Raw genomic sequence first — 19,608 nt, forward strand, 5'->3', positions numbered from 1 at the left:
ATCTCTTCTCATTGCAGACAAGGGAGTTGAACCAGGATTTCCCGCATCCTGGGGGAGTTTCCTAAACACTGGTCTAAAGGTTAAAAAGGGAGTTCTCCTTTCAGCCATTTTGTGTAGAGTTAGGTGTCCTCAAAAACAGTGACCAAATCGGGGTCTGTAGGTAGGATAGGTGGGGGAACTATTATTGAATGATGAGGATAAAAAGTATTGAATAGTCTGAGACAGAGAGCGCTGTCTGTCCTGTACAGTGATTAAGTATTGGTCTACGGGGGAGGGGGGGAGGGAATAGTATTTGATGATGTAATTAAAGACTGTATCATAATGCATATGCACAAGGGGACCTAGATGGCTTTCTTTTAATGTAGGTTTTTGTATGTAAGAATAAATAGACGGGGAATATTGCCAGGTCATATAAAATCTAATCAATTGTTCCAGCTGATTAGGAAGACTAATGGATGATACTCATTTTACACAGGCGTTTAGATTCAAATGCTCTGCATTGTGACTGTGAAATCCTATGGCTGGCAGATTTGTTGAAGACATATGCAGAATCTGGTAATGCTCAAGCAGCAGCTACTTGTGAGTATCCAAGGAGGATCCAGGGACGATCAGTGGCCACAATAACACCAGAAGAACTTAACTGTGGTGAGTTTTCCACTTAATGTTCAAGAAAAAAAATTAAATATTTCCAAAACCACCTATGTTTTTCATGGGATTTTTTCCCCATTGTATTGGCCAGTGATGCCAATAGCTACTTTCTGGCCATCTCCAAGTATATCTTCTCTGTATCCCTTCCCCACAGTCTGTCTGCTGCTTTTTGATACAGATGATCACTCACTCCACTCAGTCTCTGCTCTCGGCTTCTTTGACCATACTGTTCTGCTTTTCCTCCTATATCTCCACTTGCTCACTTTTTAATATAGTCTCTTCACCTCTCCTTCTGTCTCCCGCCTCTTTTTAACATCACATTAGTTGATAGTGCAATGGCACAATTCCATTTCTCAGCGTAGACAAGCCCCATGAGGGGGAATAAGCCTAAGAACTGAGCATGATCATCCTGAAAAGATTTTTTTTTCCTTAACAGCTTTCTGTATTTGTCTGCTTCAACTGTAGAAATCGAGAGAGATCCATATCAGAATATCTCATAGCCCAGCAGTTAGGTTACTCTGCTGAGAGACCTTTGTTCAAATCCTTTGGCCCCATCAGGCAGAGGGAGGAATTGAAGCTGTGGGGGTCTCACATCCTGATGAGTACTCTAACCACTGGGCTAAAAGTTAAGAGAGACAGCACTGGAACCAACACCACCTCTTCCTCCTCGGTCTGGTAGGCATACTCATAGCATGCCTACTGGATCAGGCAAGAGAGGCAGAGGAGCATCTGTTTTCACATGGTTTAAGGATCCCTCTCAGGCTTAGGTGTGAGACAGGCATCTAGGGTGTTGTGTCCATTCCCAGAGGCAGAAACTTAGGCACCTAGGGAACTTTTTCCGTGGAAATTTAGGCACTGAGTAAGTTTAGGCACCTACAGGGTTAGATGGCAGCCAAGCAAGGGTTTTGTGGGTCACAGTGGCACCTAAATCTGGGATCTAGGTTCCTATGTTCCTTTGTGGATAATGGACCACAGTAAACACAGGATGATAACCTTAAGTAGTCAAGATGCCAAAAATTCAACAATAAATACGTCTGTATAAGGGATGTGCAGACATGAAATAATTGAACATTTAGTGAAGATAAAACCAGAAAGTATACTGGAGAGATTACTTTGTACATTTGTATGATAAGCAATGGAATACACAAAGCTGGCTTCTGAGCTTGCCTTCTTTGCATTCAAAACCCCTGTTGACTCCAGAAGGATACCTGAACATAAAAAGAATGCAAGCTGGAGTCTTTAGTGGTCAGTTTTGAAGTTTAATATTTTTTATACTACATTGCTCCTCAGACAATGCAAAGAGGGAAGGAAACGGGATCGTTAAGGAATTGTTCCTGATTCCTCTGAAGTCAGTGTTAAATCTCTCATAGACGTCAGTGGGAGTAAGATTAGGTCATTGGATTTCTATCACTCAGTCAAGTTTGAGAAGGTTAGTCTACACATATACTGAAGAGTTTTGTTACTGTAAAGTTACTGTTACTTATGTTGCAATACTTTGCCATGCTATAGCCCAAAAATATTCCACTAGCCAGTATAGTTTTAAATGGCACTGTGTTGGCTAGAACCTCGCTTTTGTAATGCAAATCAAATCTCTGTAAAACTAAATATATACAAAATTCTTTGCTTCAGAATCTGATATAAATTTACACAAGTGTCATAAATATAAAGGGAAGGGTAAACGCCTTTAAAATCCCTCCTGGCCAGAGGAAAAATCCTCTCACCTGTAAAGGGTTAAGAAGCTAAAGGTAACCTCCCTGGCACCTGACCAAAATGACCAATGAGGAGACAAGATACTTTCAAAAGCTGGGAGGAGGGAGAAAAACAAAGGGTCTGTATCTGTCTGTATGATGCTTTTGCCGGGGACAGAACGGGAATGGAGTCTTAGAACTTAGTAAGTAATCTAGCTAGGTATGTGTTAATTATGATTTCTTTAAATGGCTGAGAAAATAGCTGTGCTGAATAGAATGACTATTCCTGTCTGTGTGTCTTTTTTGTAACTTAAGGTTTAGCCTAGAGGGATTCTCTATGTTTTGAATCTAATTACCCTGTAAGGTATTTACCATTCTGATTTTACAGAGATGATTCTTTTTTACTTCTATTAAAAGTCTTCTTGTAAGGAAACTGAATGCTTTTTCATTGTTCTAAGATCCAAAGGTGACCCTGTGGTCACCTATGCAAATTGGTGAGGATTATCATCAAACCTTCCCCAGGAAGTGGGGTGCAAGGGTTGGGAGGATTTTGGGGGGAAAGACGTGTCCAAACTACGTTTTCTGAGGAAAGTTTGGTGGTGGCAGTGGAAGTCCAAGGGTAAAATAGTTTGTACCGTGGGGAAGTTTTAACCTAAGCTAGTAAAAGTAAGCTTAAGGGCTTTTCATGCAGGTCCCCACATCTGTACCCTAGAGTTCAGAGTGGGGAAGGAACCTTGACACAAGCCATTTTTCAGTTTTCTAAATTGACAGTAGTAAATGTTGAGAGAGGTCAGAAAACCAATGATAATTTTGTGTAGAGAAAAATGTGTTTAATCTTGATTGAATCTATGAAGTATTTTTACTTGAAACATTTGTGAAAAATGTTCATCTACATACAGTGTGGGGGGAAAATAAATATTTAATTATTTACTTTAATCGTTTTAAAACAAGCAAGGTTTCCTTGATACCGTTTATTGTTGATACAGAGAGGCCAAGAATTACGTCGGAACCTCAGGATGTGGACGTTACCTCAGGGAATACAGTGTACTTCACTTGCAGAGCTGAAGGCAATCCCAAACCAGAAATTATCTGGCTTCGAAACAAGTAAGTTAAGGAAAAAAAGGAGAGAGAGAGAAATTGTTTGTATATGTTTGCTTTACAGTTGGTGTATGAAATTCACCATTCATGTACACAAACATGAACTTAAGAACATCATATTAGTATTATAAAAAGTTAATATATTGGCAATTATAACTAGATCTGGTTTCTTTGCAATTCAAAGTATAACAATCATATAATAAAGATAATAATTTTATCATTATAATTTTATAGCCCTCTGTGGAGATAGAGGTGGTTAGGGACTATTTAGAAAAGCTGGACGTGCACAAGTCCATGGGGCCGGACGAGTTGCATCCGAGAGTGCTGAAGGAATTGGCGGCTGTGATTGCAGAGCCATTGGCCATTATCTTTGAAAACTCGTGGTGAACGGGGGAAGTCCCGGATGACTGGAAAAAGGCTAATGTAGTGCCAATCTTTAAAAAAGGGAAGAAAGAGGATCCTGGGAACTACAGGCCAGTCAGCCTCACCTCAGTCCCTGGAAAAATCATGGAGCAGGTCCTCAAAGAATCAATCCTGAAGCACTTGCATGAGAGGAAAGTGATCAGGAACAGCCAGCATGGATTCACCAAGGGAAGGTCATGCCTGACTAATCTAATCGCCTTTTATGATGAGATTACTGGTTCTGTGGATGAAGGGAAAGCAGTGGATGTATTGTTTCTTGACTTTAGCAAAGCTTTTGACACGGTCTCCCACAGTATTCTTGTCAGCAAGTTAAGGAAGTATGGGCTGGATGAATGCATTATAAGGTGGGTAGAAAGCTGGCTAGATTGTCGGGCTCAACGGGTAGTGATCTATGGCTCCATGTCTAGTTGGCAGCCGGTATCAAGTGGAGTGCCCCAGGGGTCGGTCCTGGGGCCGGTTTTGTTCAATATCTTCATAAATGATCTGGAGGATGGTATGGATTGCACTCTCAGCAAATTTGCGGATGATACTAAACTGGGAGGAGTGGTAGATACACTGGAGGGCAGGGATAGGATACAGAAGGACCTAGACAAATTGGAGGATTGGGCCAAAAGAAATCTGATGAGGTTCAATAAGGATAAGTGCAGGGTCCTGCACTTAGGACGGAAGAACCCAATGCACAGCTACAGACTAGGGACCGAATGGCTAGGCAGCAGTTCTGCGGAAAAGGACCTAGGGGTGACAGTGGACGAGAAGCTGGATATGAGTCAGCAGTGTGCCCTTGTTGCCAAGAAGGCCAATGGCATTTTGGGATGTATAAGTAGGGGCATAGCGAGCAGATCGAGGGACGTGATTGTTCCCCTCTATTCGACATTGGTGAGGCCTCATCTGGAGTACTGTGTCCAGTTTTGGGCCCCACACTTCAAGAAGGATGTGGATAAATTGGAGAGAGTCCAGCGAAGGGCAACAAAAATGATTAGGGGTCTGGAACACATGAGTTATGAGGAGAGGCTGAGGGAACTGGGATTGTTTAGCCTGCAGAAGAGAAGAATGAGGGGGGATTTGATAGCTGCTTTCAACTACCTGAAAGGGGGTTCCAAAGAGGATGGCTCTAGACTGTTCTCAATGGTAGCAGATGACAGAACGAGGAGTAATGGTCTCAAGTTGCAGTGGGGGAGGTTTAGATTGGATATTAGGAAAAACTTTTTCACTAAGAGGGTGGTGAAACACTGGAATGCGTTACCTAGGGAGGTGGTAGAATCTCCTTCCTTAGAGGTTTTTAAGGTCAGGCTTGACAAAGCCCTGGCTGGGATGATTTAACTGGCAATTGGTCCTGCTTCGAGCAGGGGTTGGACTAGATGACCTTCTGGGGTCCCTTCCAACCCTGATATTCTATGATTCTATGATTCTAAGAACCTTTTTCTAATAAGGAACTTGATATATGATATTATGATACCATGGGCAATTTTTTCAACTGCACTTGCACCCACAAAATTTCAGAGACCTGCAAAACTCTACAGTAACTATACTAATAGGCTTTTGTATATAAAGATCAGGTAATTCTATAAATGCATGTAATATGTAGTTTGCAGGTGCAGCAGGTGTTGGTGCATTTTGTCCAAGTGCACCCATTGTTTTATTACCTACTATGTGATATCTGTCTGCAGACCCTATGCTGTAGCTAGAAGATCAATTTCCATCCTGAATTAATATCACTTTAACAAATCAAAGAGAAACCTAGAGAGCTACTTTTAAACATGAGATGGTAAAATATTTTATAGATTTAAAAAAAAAAAACTTTAAAATCTCAACACTGAAAACATCACCTTTTTATAATCAACAAAAGCATGTGTTCAAAATCCACATATGAAAGAGTTTTAAGTAGAAATAAGAGAGATTCGAGTGTGGGTTTATTGACACTGGCTTGAGACATTTAGAGATGTTTGGCAATGAGAACAATTGATATCCTGAATAAAAAATGGAAATGGATGTGTGTAACTCACTCTTTGTTTTTTCCTCCAAACTGTATAAAACATTTATACTTATAAGATTAGTCAAGCTTTTCAGTTCTGAAGTCAGAATGTTTACATTTTTTAAAATGTCACACTGTTGGTATTCATCTCTGATGCTTTTGTTAATTTAAGACTAAAAGTTCTATTATTACACTTACTAGTGGACTTAAGACGCTAAAGATTTATTCTTGTAGGTTACATTTGTTAGTACAATTAGACTTTTTTCTTTTATATGTTTTTTCTGTGCTTTTGATTTAAAAGTTTTAGTTCAGCAGATTTCTGTCTTTACAGTAATGAGCTCAGTATGAAAACAGATTCCCGTCTCAACTTACTAGATGATGGCACTCTGATGATTCAGAATACTCAAGAGACAGACCAGGGTATTTACCAGTGTATGGCGAAAAATGTGGCAGGAGAAGTGAAAACTCAAGAAGTTACTCTTAGATACTTTGGGTCACCAGGTAAATAGATTTTAGATACAGAATTGTTTGTTTTTTTATTAATCAGAAGACCACTTTCATAATGAAGTACATTTGCTTTTATGCGTTAACTGCAGGTTTGTATTTCCTGTGCATCTTTGCAACTTTATTTGCATCACCATCTGGTTATTGCAGTCCTAGAAATTATCAAACCATTATATTGATTGTATTATACCATTGATTGTATTATACCATTTAATCAGAGTAATAATGTAGGTTATCTTTAGTAGTATATGAGGGAAGGAAGAAGAGAATTAAATGGTGCTGTTGTTCTAGTGTCTGATCTTTAGAGACCTGACTTAAGATGCTCAAAACAAAAATAACAATGCCACTCACCCAGTTTAATGGGTGGAAGACTTGAATGGACCTGTAATGTGCCAGACAGGTTTAGAATGAAAAGGGGAGTCTATCAGACATGCCAAACCCGGGAAAAAAAATGCAGAAATAGGGTTTGTTTTTGGCTTAATTGGCTTGTGAGTTGCTTGTTGGCTAATTTTTGGCTTGTTGCTTGTTTGGTTTGTAGCTTGTTTCTTGTTGTAGCTTGTTACTACTTTTTTTTTTTTTTTTTTTTGATCGGCTCCCAGCAAGCAAGGGCAAGGGAGGGAGAGAGTCAGGGGTGCAGAGCAGGCCCATCACAGTCCCAAACAGCATGCTGGGGGGGGGGGGGGAATCTAGTCACATAGAGGATTGGGGTTCTTAGGGATTGGCTTGTTTTGAAATGGGATTGGCTTGATTTTTGTTTTATTGTGAAAATCAGGGTGCGTGAAACTTGGCAACTGTGGACTCTATGCAGGCGTAGGACTCTTCTTCTCCTGGACACTCCGCCATCCATTGTCCAGACAGAGGGAGATGGGAGCTAATTGGCTCCTTGCTTCCCACAATCATTCATTGAAAACATTGCCCAGGGCTTCTCAAGGGTCTTGCCCATTTCAGCTGCCCATTTTAGGGGTGGGTATGGTCCTGAGTGATGGTAGGTGGTAGGAAACCTGTAAACCCTGCACTGGACCTACTTCAATGGGTGGTACAGGGAGATGAGACACATAGTACCCTTCCTCCATATTAACTTTAATAAAGTTTTGGCCTAATATTTTAAATCCATCCTTGTGTCTGTCCTCATTCACTTGCAAGTCCTGCTTTAACGAGCTGTTTTGGCACATTACAAAATCAAACAGTTTCTGGTTTCTGCTCAAGAAAGGCCAAGAATGGAGAATAGCAAAAGTGGTACAGGTCAATCATGAGATGCATTGGAGATGCATTGCAGAGGACTAAACAATACTTTTGTACAACCCCTTCTGGCACTATGTCAGAGTCTTGCCTGTGTTTCATATATGAGCACTAACTTAACCCGCAGAATTGTTTTATGGAGATGTATTATATATGTTTAAAGCAGGGGTCTCAAACTCAATTTACTTTAGGGCTAGGGCCAGTCCTCAGACCTCCCGGTGGGCCAGTAATGTCACTGAAGATGGTGTTCAGAAAAGAAAACATTTATGTTGTATTTTTTTAAAAAATTTCTTAGAAATAATAAAACTGTCGTACAATTCTTTGCCTGCTGGAGAGTTTTTAGTGTTTGCCAGACACCTGGCAATGCTTCAGTTCTGTCGGTTTGTTGATGTTTGGCCTCAGTGACTGAGGAGTTGAAACCTTCAGGATTGCAGCAAGGTGGGCATCAGATAGTTGTGTTCGGTATTTTGACTTGTTTTTATTCATTGTGGAAAAAAGTGATGCTACCTCCATAGGTGACTCTGCCTGGCAACTAATGATGCTGCCTCCATGTTTGACTCTGCCCAGCGACTAGTGATAGTATCTCTGTCCCTCTCCCCCAGCCAATGGGTGCTGTGGGGGGCGGCGCCTGTAGCAGACATTGCATGCAGCGTCTCTCCAGCACGGGCCACAAATGGGGAGGTTCTCGGGCTGCGGATGGCCCACGGGCTGGGACTTTGAGACCCCTGGTTTAAAGGGACATCAGCAACTTAAAAATTCCATTCCTGAAAATGTTGTACCTACTTTAGTCACAAATTACACTTATGATTGCTATAATTGAAAAGTTATTTAAAACCATTTTTATCTCCTCCCCCACCCTCTCTTTGTGCATTAAACAGCACTTTGTCTATAGTCAGTTTGTTTTCTTTGTATCAGTTTCTTTCTTGGTGAAAAGAACCTTTTAAACAGCAACAGATTATCAAAAGTGTGCTTTGTGCTCTGATATTTTTTCATAAATTCCTTAAACACAATTTTATAAGGGTTTTTCTTCTAGCCTGTTGATGTTTATAAGGGTCTGGAAATGGATGAAAGCCACATTTAAGCATGGTTCTCTTCTGATAGCCAGGCCAAGTTTTGTGATCCACCCACAAAATACAGAAGTATTAGTTGGAGAAAGTGTTACTTTGGAATGCAGTGCAACTGGCCACCCGCAACCGCGGATCACATGGACAAAAGGCGACAGAACCCCTTTACCAAATGATCCTCGCATCACAATAACTCCTTCAGGAGGCCTTTATATACAAAATGTGAACCAGGAAGATAGTGGCGAGTATACCTGTTTTGCAACCAACAGTATAGATAATATCCATGCAACTGCTTACATCATAGTGCAAGGTAAGTAATATTAAACAAGGAAAGACATTATATTTTTCAAAAATTAATTCAAAGGAAACATATTTCCATTCTGTTTTCTAAATTGCTGGAAATGAATTAGACCATAAGTGCATTATTTTAATTGTGTACCCTGTTCCCTCTCCTAATATAGTCAATGGGATTTTGCCATTGACTTCAGCGAGAGCAGAATCTCAGGCCCTTAATTTAGAAATAAAACTTCGGAAGAATTATACACAAATGTTTATATCCCATTCATATTTTGAAATGTCTGCTGCTCAAGATTTTGTCTGCTGGTCTGTTTATATAATCACATGTATACATACTGCCAGTGCCAAGTTTGTGTGGGACTCAAATATTTTCTGCAGCTGGCATGTCTAAAGATTAATATGTACACATGTACTACTGGACGTGGAGTTCTGAGTGTGGTTCTGTGTCTCCCATCTTTCCTAATCATTTTTCTTTTGACTGATTTGCTGCATGGAAGCTAGCAATCCCTCCAGCCCCCGTATCATTTGTACAGCTCTTCTGTGAACTGGCAATTATAGTAGTACAAATTATTGTAATCAGAGTAACTTTATTTTCAGCATAATTTGCCAAAAGCCTAGAATATAAAATATTTTCAGGAACACTATATGCAATAAATTTCTTTTATACGTAGGCTATTACTCTTTAGTCTTTAAAGCTGGAAGTGATTTTTCCTTAGGTTTCTAATATCTTTTAAAAATTTAAATTTGTTCTTTCCTCATCAGTTTTGGTATTTTCCCACTTTTTTTTCTTTTAGATTGTAAACTCCTTAGAGCAAGAACCATGTCACCCAATACATACTTATTTTTCAAATTATAGAAAACAAATTGCCCTTATGTGTTTAGTTCCACTTTTCCATCAACTAATGGGTGGATGTATTTTGAGAACTGAACAAATGCCCGCTCTCATTGGTAATGCCACAATGTTACTGCAGAAGCTGGCCTATACCGTTGTTCATTGGTTTTCTTTTGTATAAAGGCACTGTGTGTGTGTTACAAGAAAAGAGCAGCTCAGGCTGGTTGTGATCACATTGTGTTTTCTTCATAATTTAGTTGAGGATTTTTTTAAAGAAAGAAAGAAAGCAAGATATTTTGAATCCAGAGAACATTCTCTACTTGATTATACCAGTCTTAAGGTACATCATATTTTGGATCTATTATGATTATGATTATGATTATGATTTATTATTTATTTGTATTACAGTAATGCCTAGAGATCCCAACTGAGATCAGGGCCCCATTGTGCTAGGCTCTGTTCATATATGTAAGAGAGAATTCATGCCCCAAAGAGCTTACAATCTAAAAGAGCTAGCAGGATCCCTTTCCCCACAGAACTGTGCAAGTCACATAGAAAATAAGTAATATCAACCAATGGAACATCTTTCAATTGTTGTTTAACAAGTTTTTTTCTCCCTCCTGTAGCTGTACCTCAATTTACTGTCACTCCTCAAGACAGAGTAGTGATTGAGGGCCACACTGTAGATTTCCCTTGTGAAGCGCAAGGCTATCCACAGCCCGTTATTGCCTGGACCAAAGGAGGTAAGAAGTTGATTCGAGGTTTTACTTTTAAACCTTTAAAATATTACATCCCTTTAGGAATCACTTATGAAATAGCACAAAATGTATATGTGTGTGCTATACAATTTCCTTAAAAGCTTCTTAGTCTCTGATGGAAGATGTCAATTTGGTTAGTTAATGTAGAACACTTAGTAGTTATAAATCTAAGTAGATTAAACATATAATGTGATAATCTTTAACTGCCATCTGTAAAATGTTTGTACAAGAAATATTCTTTCCATTCATGTGGAGCAGATGAAAGACTTTGGCATGGGCATAGGGGTCCACTCTAGTCGACTACATTTCAGGAATGGTACTGTAAAGATGCTAGGCCAAATTCAGGGGTGATAGAAATGATAGTGTACATAAGATCAGTAATAGATCTACTACGTGTACCAACATGTGGAAGGGTGAGGTTATAGCAGGAAAAGCAACTCACAGGGGGTTGTAAGTGGTGACAGATACAGCAGAGTTCCAGTAAGAACTTGATCATTGAGGCACTGACAGTGTCTATGGATTTTCCCTCTCCTCCGCTTCCTGAGGTGGCTCCAAACAAATGTTATGTACAGTGGCCACAGATGAAAACAAATAGAGTGTGGTGGAAAGGTAGCGGGGTGGGTGGACAAGACTGGCACTCAGCCTTATTTTGGTGCGTTTTTTTTCATTCCTTTTATGCTGGTATATCCGGTTCTGCAGAGCCGTACACTTTTTTTCTAATAGTTAGGTGGGCGAGATGGAGAGAAAAGATGAATGGTGAATATTCTTCCTACGTGATGACATGAAAGTAACAATGCTCTTCATTTGCATCCTTCCTATAGTGATTTGTTGACTTGATGCTTCGTGGGTGTGAATATCATGCTTTCCTCTGTTTTCTGCTGAAAAAGTAGATGTGGAAGAGGTCAGGAACATGAGGGCTGGTCTCCACAGAAATCAGTATAGTGGCATCGCTGCAGCTGTGCCGCTGTAGCGCTTCAGTAAAGATGCTCCCTATGCTGATGGGAGAACCTCTCCCATCAGCTTAGTTACTCCACCTCCCTGAGAGGCAGTAGTTAGGTTGATGGAAGAATTCTTCCATTGACCTAGCACTGTCTATACCAGGGGTTGGGTCAACGTTACTGCATTGTTTAGGGTTGTGGATTTTTTACACCCCTGAGCGATGTAGTTATACCGACCTGATTTCCTAGTGTAGACCATGCCGCAGTGTGTGTTCTGGAGAGTAAATAGTAGTTTCAAAACATTTTTTCTAAATAATTTGTTTTGTGAAACCTTACTTTTTTATTTAAAAAATTGTATAGGTTTTATCAAATACTAAATGGCTCTGAGTTGTGTCTGAAATATAGATAGTATTTTATTTTACATGGCTGTAATTGGTAAATAACAAATGCTGTGTTTCAGGGAGCCAACTCTCTGTAGATAGAAGACATCTAGTACTATCATCTGGAACACTGAGGATTTCCGGAGTTGCTCTACATGACCAAGGCCAATACGAATGTCAAGCCGTCAACATTGTAGGATCCCAAAGAACAGCTGTACAGTTAACAGTACAACCTAGAGGTATAGTCACTATATCCATATTTGCATCTGTTTAGAAAAAGTACATTTAGGGCCAGCTATTGCGGAAGTATCAAGTGAAGTTAGGCAATTAAATACCTTTATAAATATGAGTCTTAGACTTATGTTAAAATATTCATTGGAATGCTTGACTTATTCTTTTCCTCTTGGAAACCATGCTTGAAACTTGGAGTTAATATTTATGAGGTTTGAGTCAAACAATTTTGTTTTAAAAGGCACCTTTTAACTTTGCTTCTTTTACTTCATCGTGATAGAATTCAAATATTTAGTTAGCAAAGATAGGCTCCTCTCCTGGAGAGCTTATCTTCTTCAGCACTTAGCACCCCGATCCTGCTTGGAGCCTCTGGGTGCTTCCATAATACTACTACTAATAATAGTAATAATAATAATTTAACCTAAGTGTGGACTTAGTTTAGAGGAAGAAAAATGGACTGTTAATATAGATGCATACACCAGGTGCAATTCACCTCTGTCTGTAGGGCCTGCACAAGCTCTATACACGATTTACGTTTTTAAAATAGAGCTTAAGAGGAATTTAACTGGTTGTGCTCGACTTCTGCAAAGGAGTTAATTTCACCCTTGAAGACTATTCCTGATTTGCAATTTCATAGTAACTTTTATCCCAGGATCTCAGTGCAATTTAAAAATGTTAATTAAACCTCACCATACACTGTGAGGTAAGAATCTATTTATATACCCTCATTATGGATGAATAAACTGAGATACAGAAGTAAAATGTCATGTTCGGGGCAACACAGAGGCAGTGCCAGAGCCAGGGGTACAGCTTAGAACATAGTCCAGCAAATAATCTCTTAAATACATACTTTGGACACGAGTAGCCTCATAATTCAATGGGTAGCAAAGATAAGGAACTCAGTTGTCTCCGTTTGTTCAACATCTAGCTCAGTAGGACTGTGATCTTGACTGAAGTAAACAGGAATGCTCTCATGCTTATAGTTATGCATGTGTATATGTGCTTTGTTGGATCAGAGCCTAACAGAATAGGATTTTTTTTTTTTTGTCAGTTGGAAACTTTGCTGCTCATTCCGGATTCCTAGTTCATAAATTCTGACTACATGTATTTTTAGCTTCCAGTTTTCCTTACTGTTTGCTTAATAAATGAAAAGGTCAGAAGCTGACCAGTATTTATGTCAGAGTACTTTTGTTTGAAGAAAATGCTGCTGTCTTATGAGACATTTTTCTGATTATTTTTTTTTTTTTGGTGGAGGGAAGTTTACCCTTTGGATGACTGTTTTCTCAGATTTTGTGGGGTATTTTTGTGTTGTGAAAATTTTGCCTTTCTTCTGGGTCTGTTTCCCATAAGACTGCTGTACATGTGTAACTAATTAGACTGGTTTTTTTCATTATGTGTTGGTGGCCAGAACCCCAAAACTTTCTGTTCCCAGAGCAAAGGAAAGATGGCCTTCCCATAGTATTCAGTGTCATTCCTGAAACAGAAAATCAAACAACATGAAAAATGTTGTCCATTTCCCATTTTTTTTCTTTTTTCATACAACTCTACATAATTTGCCTCTAAGGATTAAGTAGGAACATTTTAGTTTGTGTTTTGTACTTGATTCTCTGTGTTGACATATCAGTGTTTCAAGTAATATTACTAATTGAAAATGTTTTTGAATTACATGTTTAATCTCACTGAGTTCAGTCCTTGCTCAGGGAAAATACCCATTGACTTCAGCTAAAAATAACAACACTGACCTCAGTGAGGAATCTAGAGTGGACAAGGACAGAAGCTGCGGGACTAGAAAATTATGTTCACTGAGTAAACTCATTAATTAAAGTTAAATCTAAATGTTGCTGAATTTATACAAATTATTACATTCAAGAAACTATGTTAAAACAATGTTATTTATGTTGCAAAGTCAATCACACAGAAGTTAGAAAATGCCACAAGAAGTTGCCTGTGCCACAGAATAGGTGGTGCTCACTTAATGAGAAGTTACTCAAAATTTTGTTTTCGCCTTATTGTTCAATATGTTGCCCCATGCCTTAATTGCAGTAGACCCTACTTAGACCCTACTCTGAGGACAGAACGATTCCTTTTTGCCTGAGCTGTTCTATGGTGCTCATCACTATAGTATCTGCTTCACAAATATTAATGAATTTATTTTCGCAACACCTCTGTGAGATGAGGAAGTACTATTGTCCCCATTTTGCTCATGGGGAACAGGGGCACACACAGATGTAGGTCAAAAGTATCCATTAGTTTTGGGTACCAGTTTGAGACACCTGGGACCTGATTTTTTTTTTCAGAGTACTTAGCATTACATACCACTTTATATGTCGAAAGCCCAGCTCCCATTGTCTCCAGTTCTCAGCACTTCTGACATTTCAGTGTCTGGATGGGAGGGCACAGACTCCTCTGCCCATTCCCCCAACCATGACCCTTTGTGCCCTGTCCCCTCCCACCTGTCCCAATCCTGTCTCTCTCCTCATTTCTCACCCCAGTCCCATTCTCCTCACGTAGCCAGTCCCAGTCTCCACTCTTCAGGCTTCTCATCCCAGGCCCAATCTTATAGCCCAGCAAGTCCTAGTCTCACCCCTTTGGACTACCTCACTGTTCTCAGTCCCAATCTCTCCCGCAGTGGCCCAGCTGCGTGTCCCAGCCAGTCGCAGTCCCTCCCACCCTTGTCTCCTCATCTTATGTCTTTTCTCTCCCCAACCCACATCCATCTTCCTCGTCCCCACTAGCTTCCTGTCCCAACCTCCCTTCCTGTGCTCCTCGTCCAATCTCAGTGTCTCCCCATCAATCCCGCCAGCTCCTTGTCCCAGTCTCTTTGTCCAACCAGTCCCACTTCTCCTTCCACCTTGCTTCTCATCAGCTCTGTCTACCCTTCCCTTCTTTCCCCCATCCCACTGGTCCTTGCTCAGCCAGAACTTTTTCTCAGTCCCCACTGCAGCTCCTCATCTGGTGTCAGTCTTCCATCCATCTAAGTTCCAGCCCCTTCCCTCTTGGCTTGGCTTCTAGTCTTCTTGTCCAGCTAGTCTCAGTTCCCCCCACCTCCCTGACTCCCGGATCAAGTCTCTTTGCCTAGCTTGACTAAGTTTTCCCCATCAGTCCAATTTCCCCCTCATGCCTCTGCAAATCTTCAGTCAGTCTCTCACCACCTGGCTCTTTATCCCAGTCTACTCCCCCATTGCCCGCACAGGTCCAGCTCTTGTCCCCTCTGTATTCAAATCACTCAGTTTTTTCCTTCATACATCCTAGGCCTAGCAGGGGGCCTATTGAAAGCACAGGGGAGAGTCTCCCAATTCTCAGTTCCTGTGCCTGGACCCAGCATGACCTGCAGCAGCCCATAGATGCAATCACATGGTAAGTCCTGCTCATGTCTTGGGTGGAACATGCCCAATGTGCATTGAATCTTTGGGGGAATTTAGCTGCTAAAATCTAAGTTGTCTTAACAGAACATTTGTGAACTACAAATTTAAAAGAAAAGTCTTCCAACTTTAAAAAATTTGGTCAGATTGGCCAGAAAAAAGCACATCCCTCACAGAAAGGCCATACATATCCCTGTCAGATTTCGAGTGCCTGCTCCAAAGCATGGCACTAGAACTATTCAAAAAAGATCTCCAGGGACAATAAAGCATTTTAACATAGGCAAAACAACATATTTTTCCATAGCTTCATGCTTGGAAGTGGCTGCACTATTCTGCCTAAAATTTTCTTCAAAGAAAATTTAGCCGGAGGAAAATGGAAAATTTCAGCCCAGTGGTTAAAGTTTGGCAAAGTAACAAGCAACTGAAAAGAAGTTCTTATAATGGGAAGTGTTGGGGAAATAGGTAGTGGTATGAGCCCCATCTATAATTCTTGTTCTGAATTTTTTGTGTGCAAATAATAGGATGAGTAGTTTATTTGAAAAAGTTTTCCTGTTTTTAGTGCCATAATAAAGACTCAGTTGTATCTGCAGCTCTTATTGCATTCATTCAGCTAAGTTGTTGTAGTATGTGATTTTGAACTATGCCTTTGTAATTTTCTTTATTGTACAAACATAAAATACTTTCACATTTTTTCATTGTGTCCATGTAACATCATTTTAGTTACCCCTGTGTTTGCTAACGTTCCGAGTGATATGACAGTAGAAGTTGGCATAAACGTTCAGATTCCATGCAGTTCTCAAGGAGAGCCTGAGCCAGTAATAACATGGAATAAGGTAATAAATCTTTGTCAGATTGCTTTAGAGTGCAGTGGCTTTTTCAGATTTCACCACCGTTAAATCAGGCTTTATTAGGTGCGCTGTGGCTGATTGTTGCTTGTTCTGTGTCTAACCTCAAATGACATCAGCAGCTGCCGAGGGTGTTCAGAGTGTAGGTACTTAACCTGAGAATTCTACGTGACAGTGACACAGCTTTTGCCCAGGGGCTGTGCCACCGAAGTACTGTAGTGTAGATGCTTCTTACCATTGGAGAAGGGGTTTTTCCGTTGATGTAGGCAATCAGCCTCTCCAAGAGGCGATAGCTGGTTTGATGGAAGAATTCCATCAACCTAGCTGCATCTACAATGGTGGGTAGGGTGACCTAAGGACATTGCACAGGGTGTGAAATTTTTCACATCCCTGAGTGATGTACCTAGGTTGATCTAAGTTTTGGGAATAGAGCAGGCCTATGGAGCACCTCTAATACAGGAACTGTGCCTAAAATTCGCATTCCAGGTTTGAAAAAGGATGTTCAAAGTTATTGCAAAGGCTTTTCTATTTCAGTTTTGTGCAGCTCTGAAAATTACAAGTCTATGTCAAGAATAGGATAAGGACTCCTTGCAGACATTTTTGCTGGCATTGCAGAGGCCCAAGACAGTACTGTAGCTTCAACCATGAGAGTGGTTGGTGATTCATGGTGAAGTTGTTGAATTGTACCTTTCTGTCTGTGCTTGTTTGACAAATATTTTTTAAAATATTTTCTGTATATGAGAGTATCTTAATGGAAAAAATCTCACACAGAAATGTTATGCTAAACAAATGAAAACTAACGCAAGCAAGAAAGATCAGGCAGGCCTCCCACTCAGTCTTCGATTTCCACTGTGGTCTTAACCATTGCAGGAATCTGACAACCGCGGGTGATCCTATGTAGCATGCTACACTGCCCTAGTGTCCAATGACACGCGTTAAGAATAAAGCGCCAACATGAATCTTGAATTTCCTTGATTCTCATACCACTATAATACTTTTTAATTGTTTCATAACAAGTCTCCCCACACGCCACAACTTTCAAAAACATGTTTTTTGTAAATGACTGCAGATACATAACACATGGATGAGATGAATATCACTTTCAATTAGGACTCACTGCATTTTGATTGCCTTATTCTTGACAGTTCTTTGGCCTCCTTTTCTTCCTTGGATTTGTGTGGTTTTGGTTTTTGTTCTTTAGTTGCATGTGCTAACCTTGTTTTGTTTCCCATTCTTTCTATCAATGATTAATTGATTTCTTTTGGTAGTTGACTTTCCTGATGCTTAATGGGTTGGCCTTTTGCCATCTATGTTTCATATGATGATTGTGTATCTGGGTTGGTTGGCTTCTAATTTTTTAATTATTTTGCATTGTATTTTTTTCTTGATCTCTTGCAGCAAGCACTTCCATACATTTTTAAATAAAAATAAATTATTCAAAATTTGATTGACTATTTTAGCTTAATGTTCATTGTATATCCTGCAGGGAACAGTGTCTGCTTTCCCATCTCATTTTGGCAAGAGCCAGGGAGCCCTCATTACCACTATGCCTTGCTCCCTACCCCTTTCTGGTGGTTGAGAAGCCCAGTAGCCTTTAGTTTATTAAAAAATAAAACCTCTGCTGAATCCTGCCATTGTTGCTGTATTCACACTCGACTGCAATCTGAATCTTCTGTGATTTTTATGTTCCAGAGTACACTGCATTGCACATCTGAAAACTAATCTACAATTAGTAATCTACAATAAGAACATAAGAATGGTCATACTGGATCAGACCAATGGTCCATCCAGCCCAGTATCCTGTCTACTGACAGTGGCCAATGTCAGGTGCCCCAGAAGGAGTGAACCTAACAGGTGGTAATCAAGTGATCTCTCTCCTTCCATCCATCTCCACCCTCTGACAAACAGAGGCTAGGGACACCATTCCGTACCCACCCTGGCTAATAGCCATTAATGGACTTAACCTCCATGAATTTATCCAGTTCTCTTTTAAACCCTGTTATAGTCCTTGCCTTCACAACCCCCTCAGGCAAGGAGTCCCACAGGTTGACTGTGCGCTGAGTGAAGAAGAACTTCCTTTTATTTGTTTTAAACCTGCTGTCCATTAATTTCATTTGGTGGCTCCTAGTTCTTGTATTATGAGAACAAGTAAATAACTTTTCCTTATTCTCTTTCTCCACACCACTCATGACTTTATATACCTCTATCATATCCCCCCTTAGTCTCCTCTTTTCCAAGCTGAAAAGTCTTAGCCTCTTTAATCTCTCTTCATACGGGACCCTTTCCAAACCCCTAATCATTTTAGTTGCCCTTTTCTGAACCTTTTCTAATGCCAGTATATCTTTTTTGGGATGAGGGGACCATGTCTGTATGCAATATTCAAGATGTGGGCGTATCATGGATTTATATAAGGGCAATAAGATCTTCTCCGTCTTATTCTCTATCCCTTTTTAAATGATTCCTAACATCCCGTTTGCTTTTTTGACTGCCGCTCAACACTGCATGGACGTCTACAGAGAACTATCCACAATGACTCCAAGATCTTTCTCCTGATGAGTTGTAGCTAAATTAGCCCCCATCATATTGTATGTATAGTTGGAGGTTTTTTTTTCCAATATGGATTACTTTACAGTTATCCACATTAAATTTCATTTGCCATTGTGTTGTCCAATCATTTAGTTTTGTGAGATCTTTTTGAAGTACTTCACAGTCTGCTTTGGTCTTAACTATCTTGAGCAGTTTAGTATTGTCTGCAAACTTTGCCACCTCACTGTTTACCCCTTTCTCCAGATCATTTATGCGTAGGTTGAATAGGATTGGTCCTAGGACCGACCCTTGGGGAACACCACTAGTTACCCCTCTCCGTTCTTAAAATTTACCATTTATTCCTATCTTTTGTTCCCTGTCTTTTAACCAGTTCTCAATCAATGAAAGGATCTTCTCTCTTATTCCATGGCAACTTCATTTATGTAAGAGCCTTTGGTGAGGGACCTTGTCAAAGGCTTTATGGAAATCTAAGTACACTGTGTCCACTGGATCCCCCTTGTCCACATGTTTGTTTGACCCACCTCAAAGAACTCTAATAGATTAGTAAGACTTGGTCTCCCTTTACAGAAACCATGTTGACTTTTGTGCAACAATTTGTGTTCTTCTATGTGTCTGACAATTTTATTCTTTACTGTTGTTTCAACTAATTTGCCCGGTACTGACGTTAGACTTACCGGTCTGTAATTTCCAGGATCACCTCTAGAGCCCTTCTTAAATATTGGCGTTACATTAGCTATCATCCAGTCATTGGGTACAATAGCTAATTTAAAGGACAGGTTACA

General features: G+C 40.1%; 1 protein-coding gene across 3 annotated transcripts in view; it reads left to right on the plus strand.

The window, feature by feature from the left end:
- The window catches only part of PXDN (peroxidasin), a 160,963-nt gene that overhangs the window by 75,559 nt on the left and 65,796 nt on the right, over positions 1-19,608 (plus strand). For all 3 annotated transcript variants that reach the window (XM_048845388.2, XM_048845386.2, XM_048845387.2), the window contains 7 exons: positions 476-645; positions 3,323-3,440; positions 6,161-6,330; positions 8,674-8,946; positions 10,392-10,508; positions 11,922-12,080; positions 16,155-16,267. In XM_048845388.2, the coding sequence (XP_048701345.1) occupies positions 476-645; positions 3,323-3,440; positions 6,161-6,330; positions 8,674-8,946; positions 10,392-10,508; positions 11,922-12,080; positions 16,155-16,267 (1,120 nt within the window). The remainder of the gene's footprint in view (positions 1-475; positions 646-3,322; positions 3,441-6,160; positions 6,331-8,673; positions 8,947-10,391; positions 10,509-11,921; positions 12,081-16,154; positions 16,268-19,608) is intronic.

The sequence above is a fragment of the Caretta caretta genome, chromosome 3, assembly GCF_965140235.1.
Source record: "Caretta caretta isolate rCarCar2 chromosome 3, rCarCar1.hap1, whole genome shotgun sequence".
Lineage (NCBI taxonomy): Eukaryota > Metazoa > Chordata > Testudines > Cheloniidae > Caretta > Caretta caretta.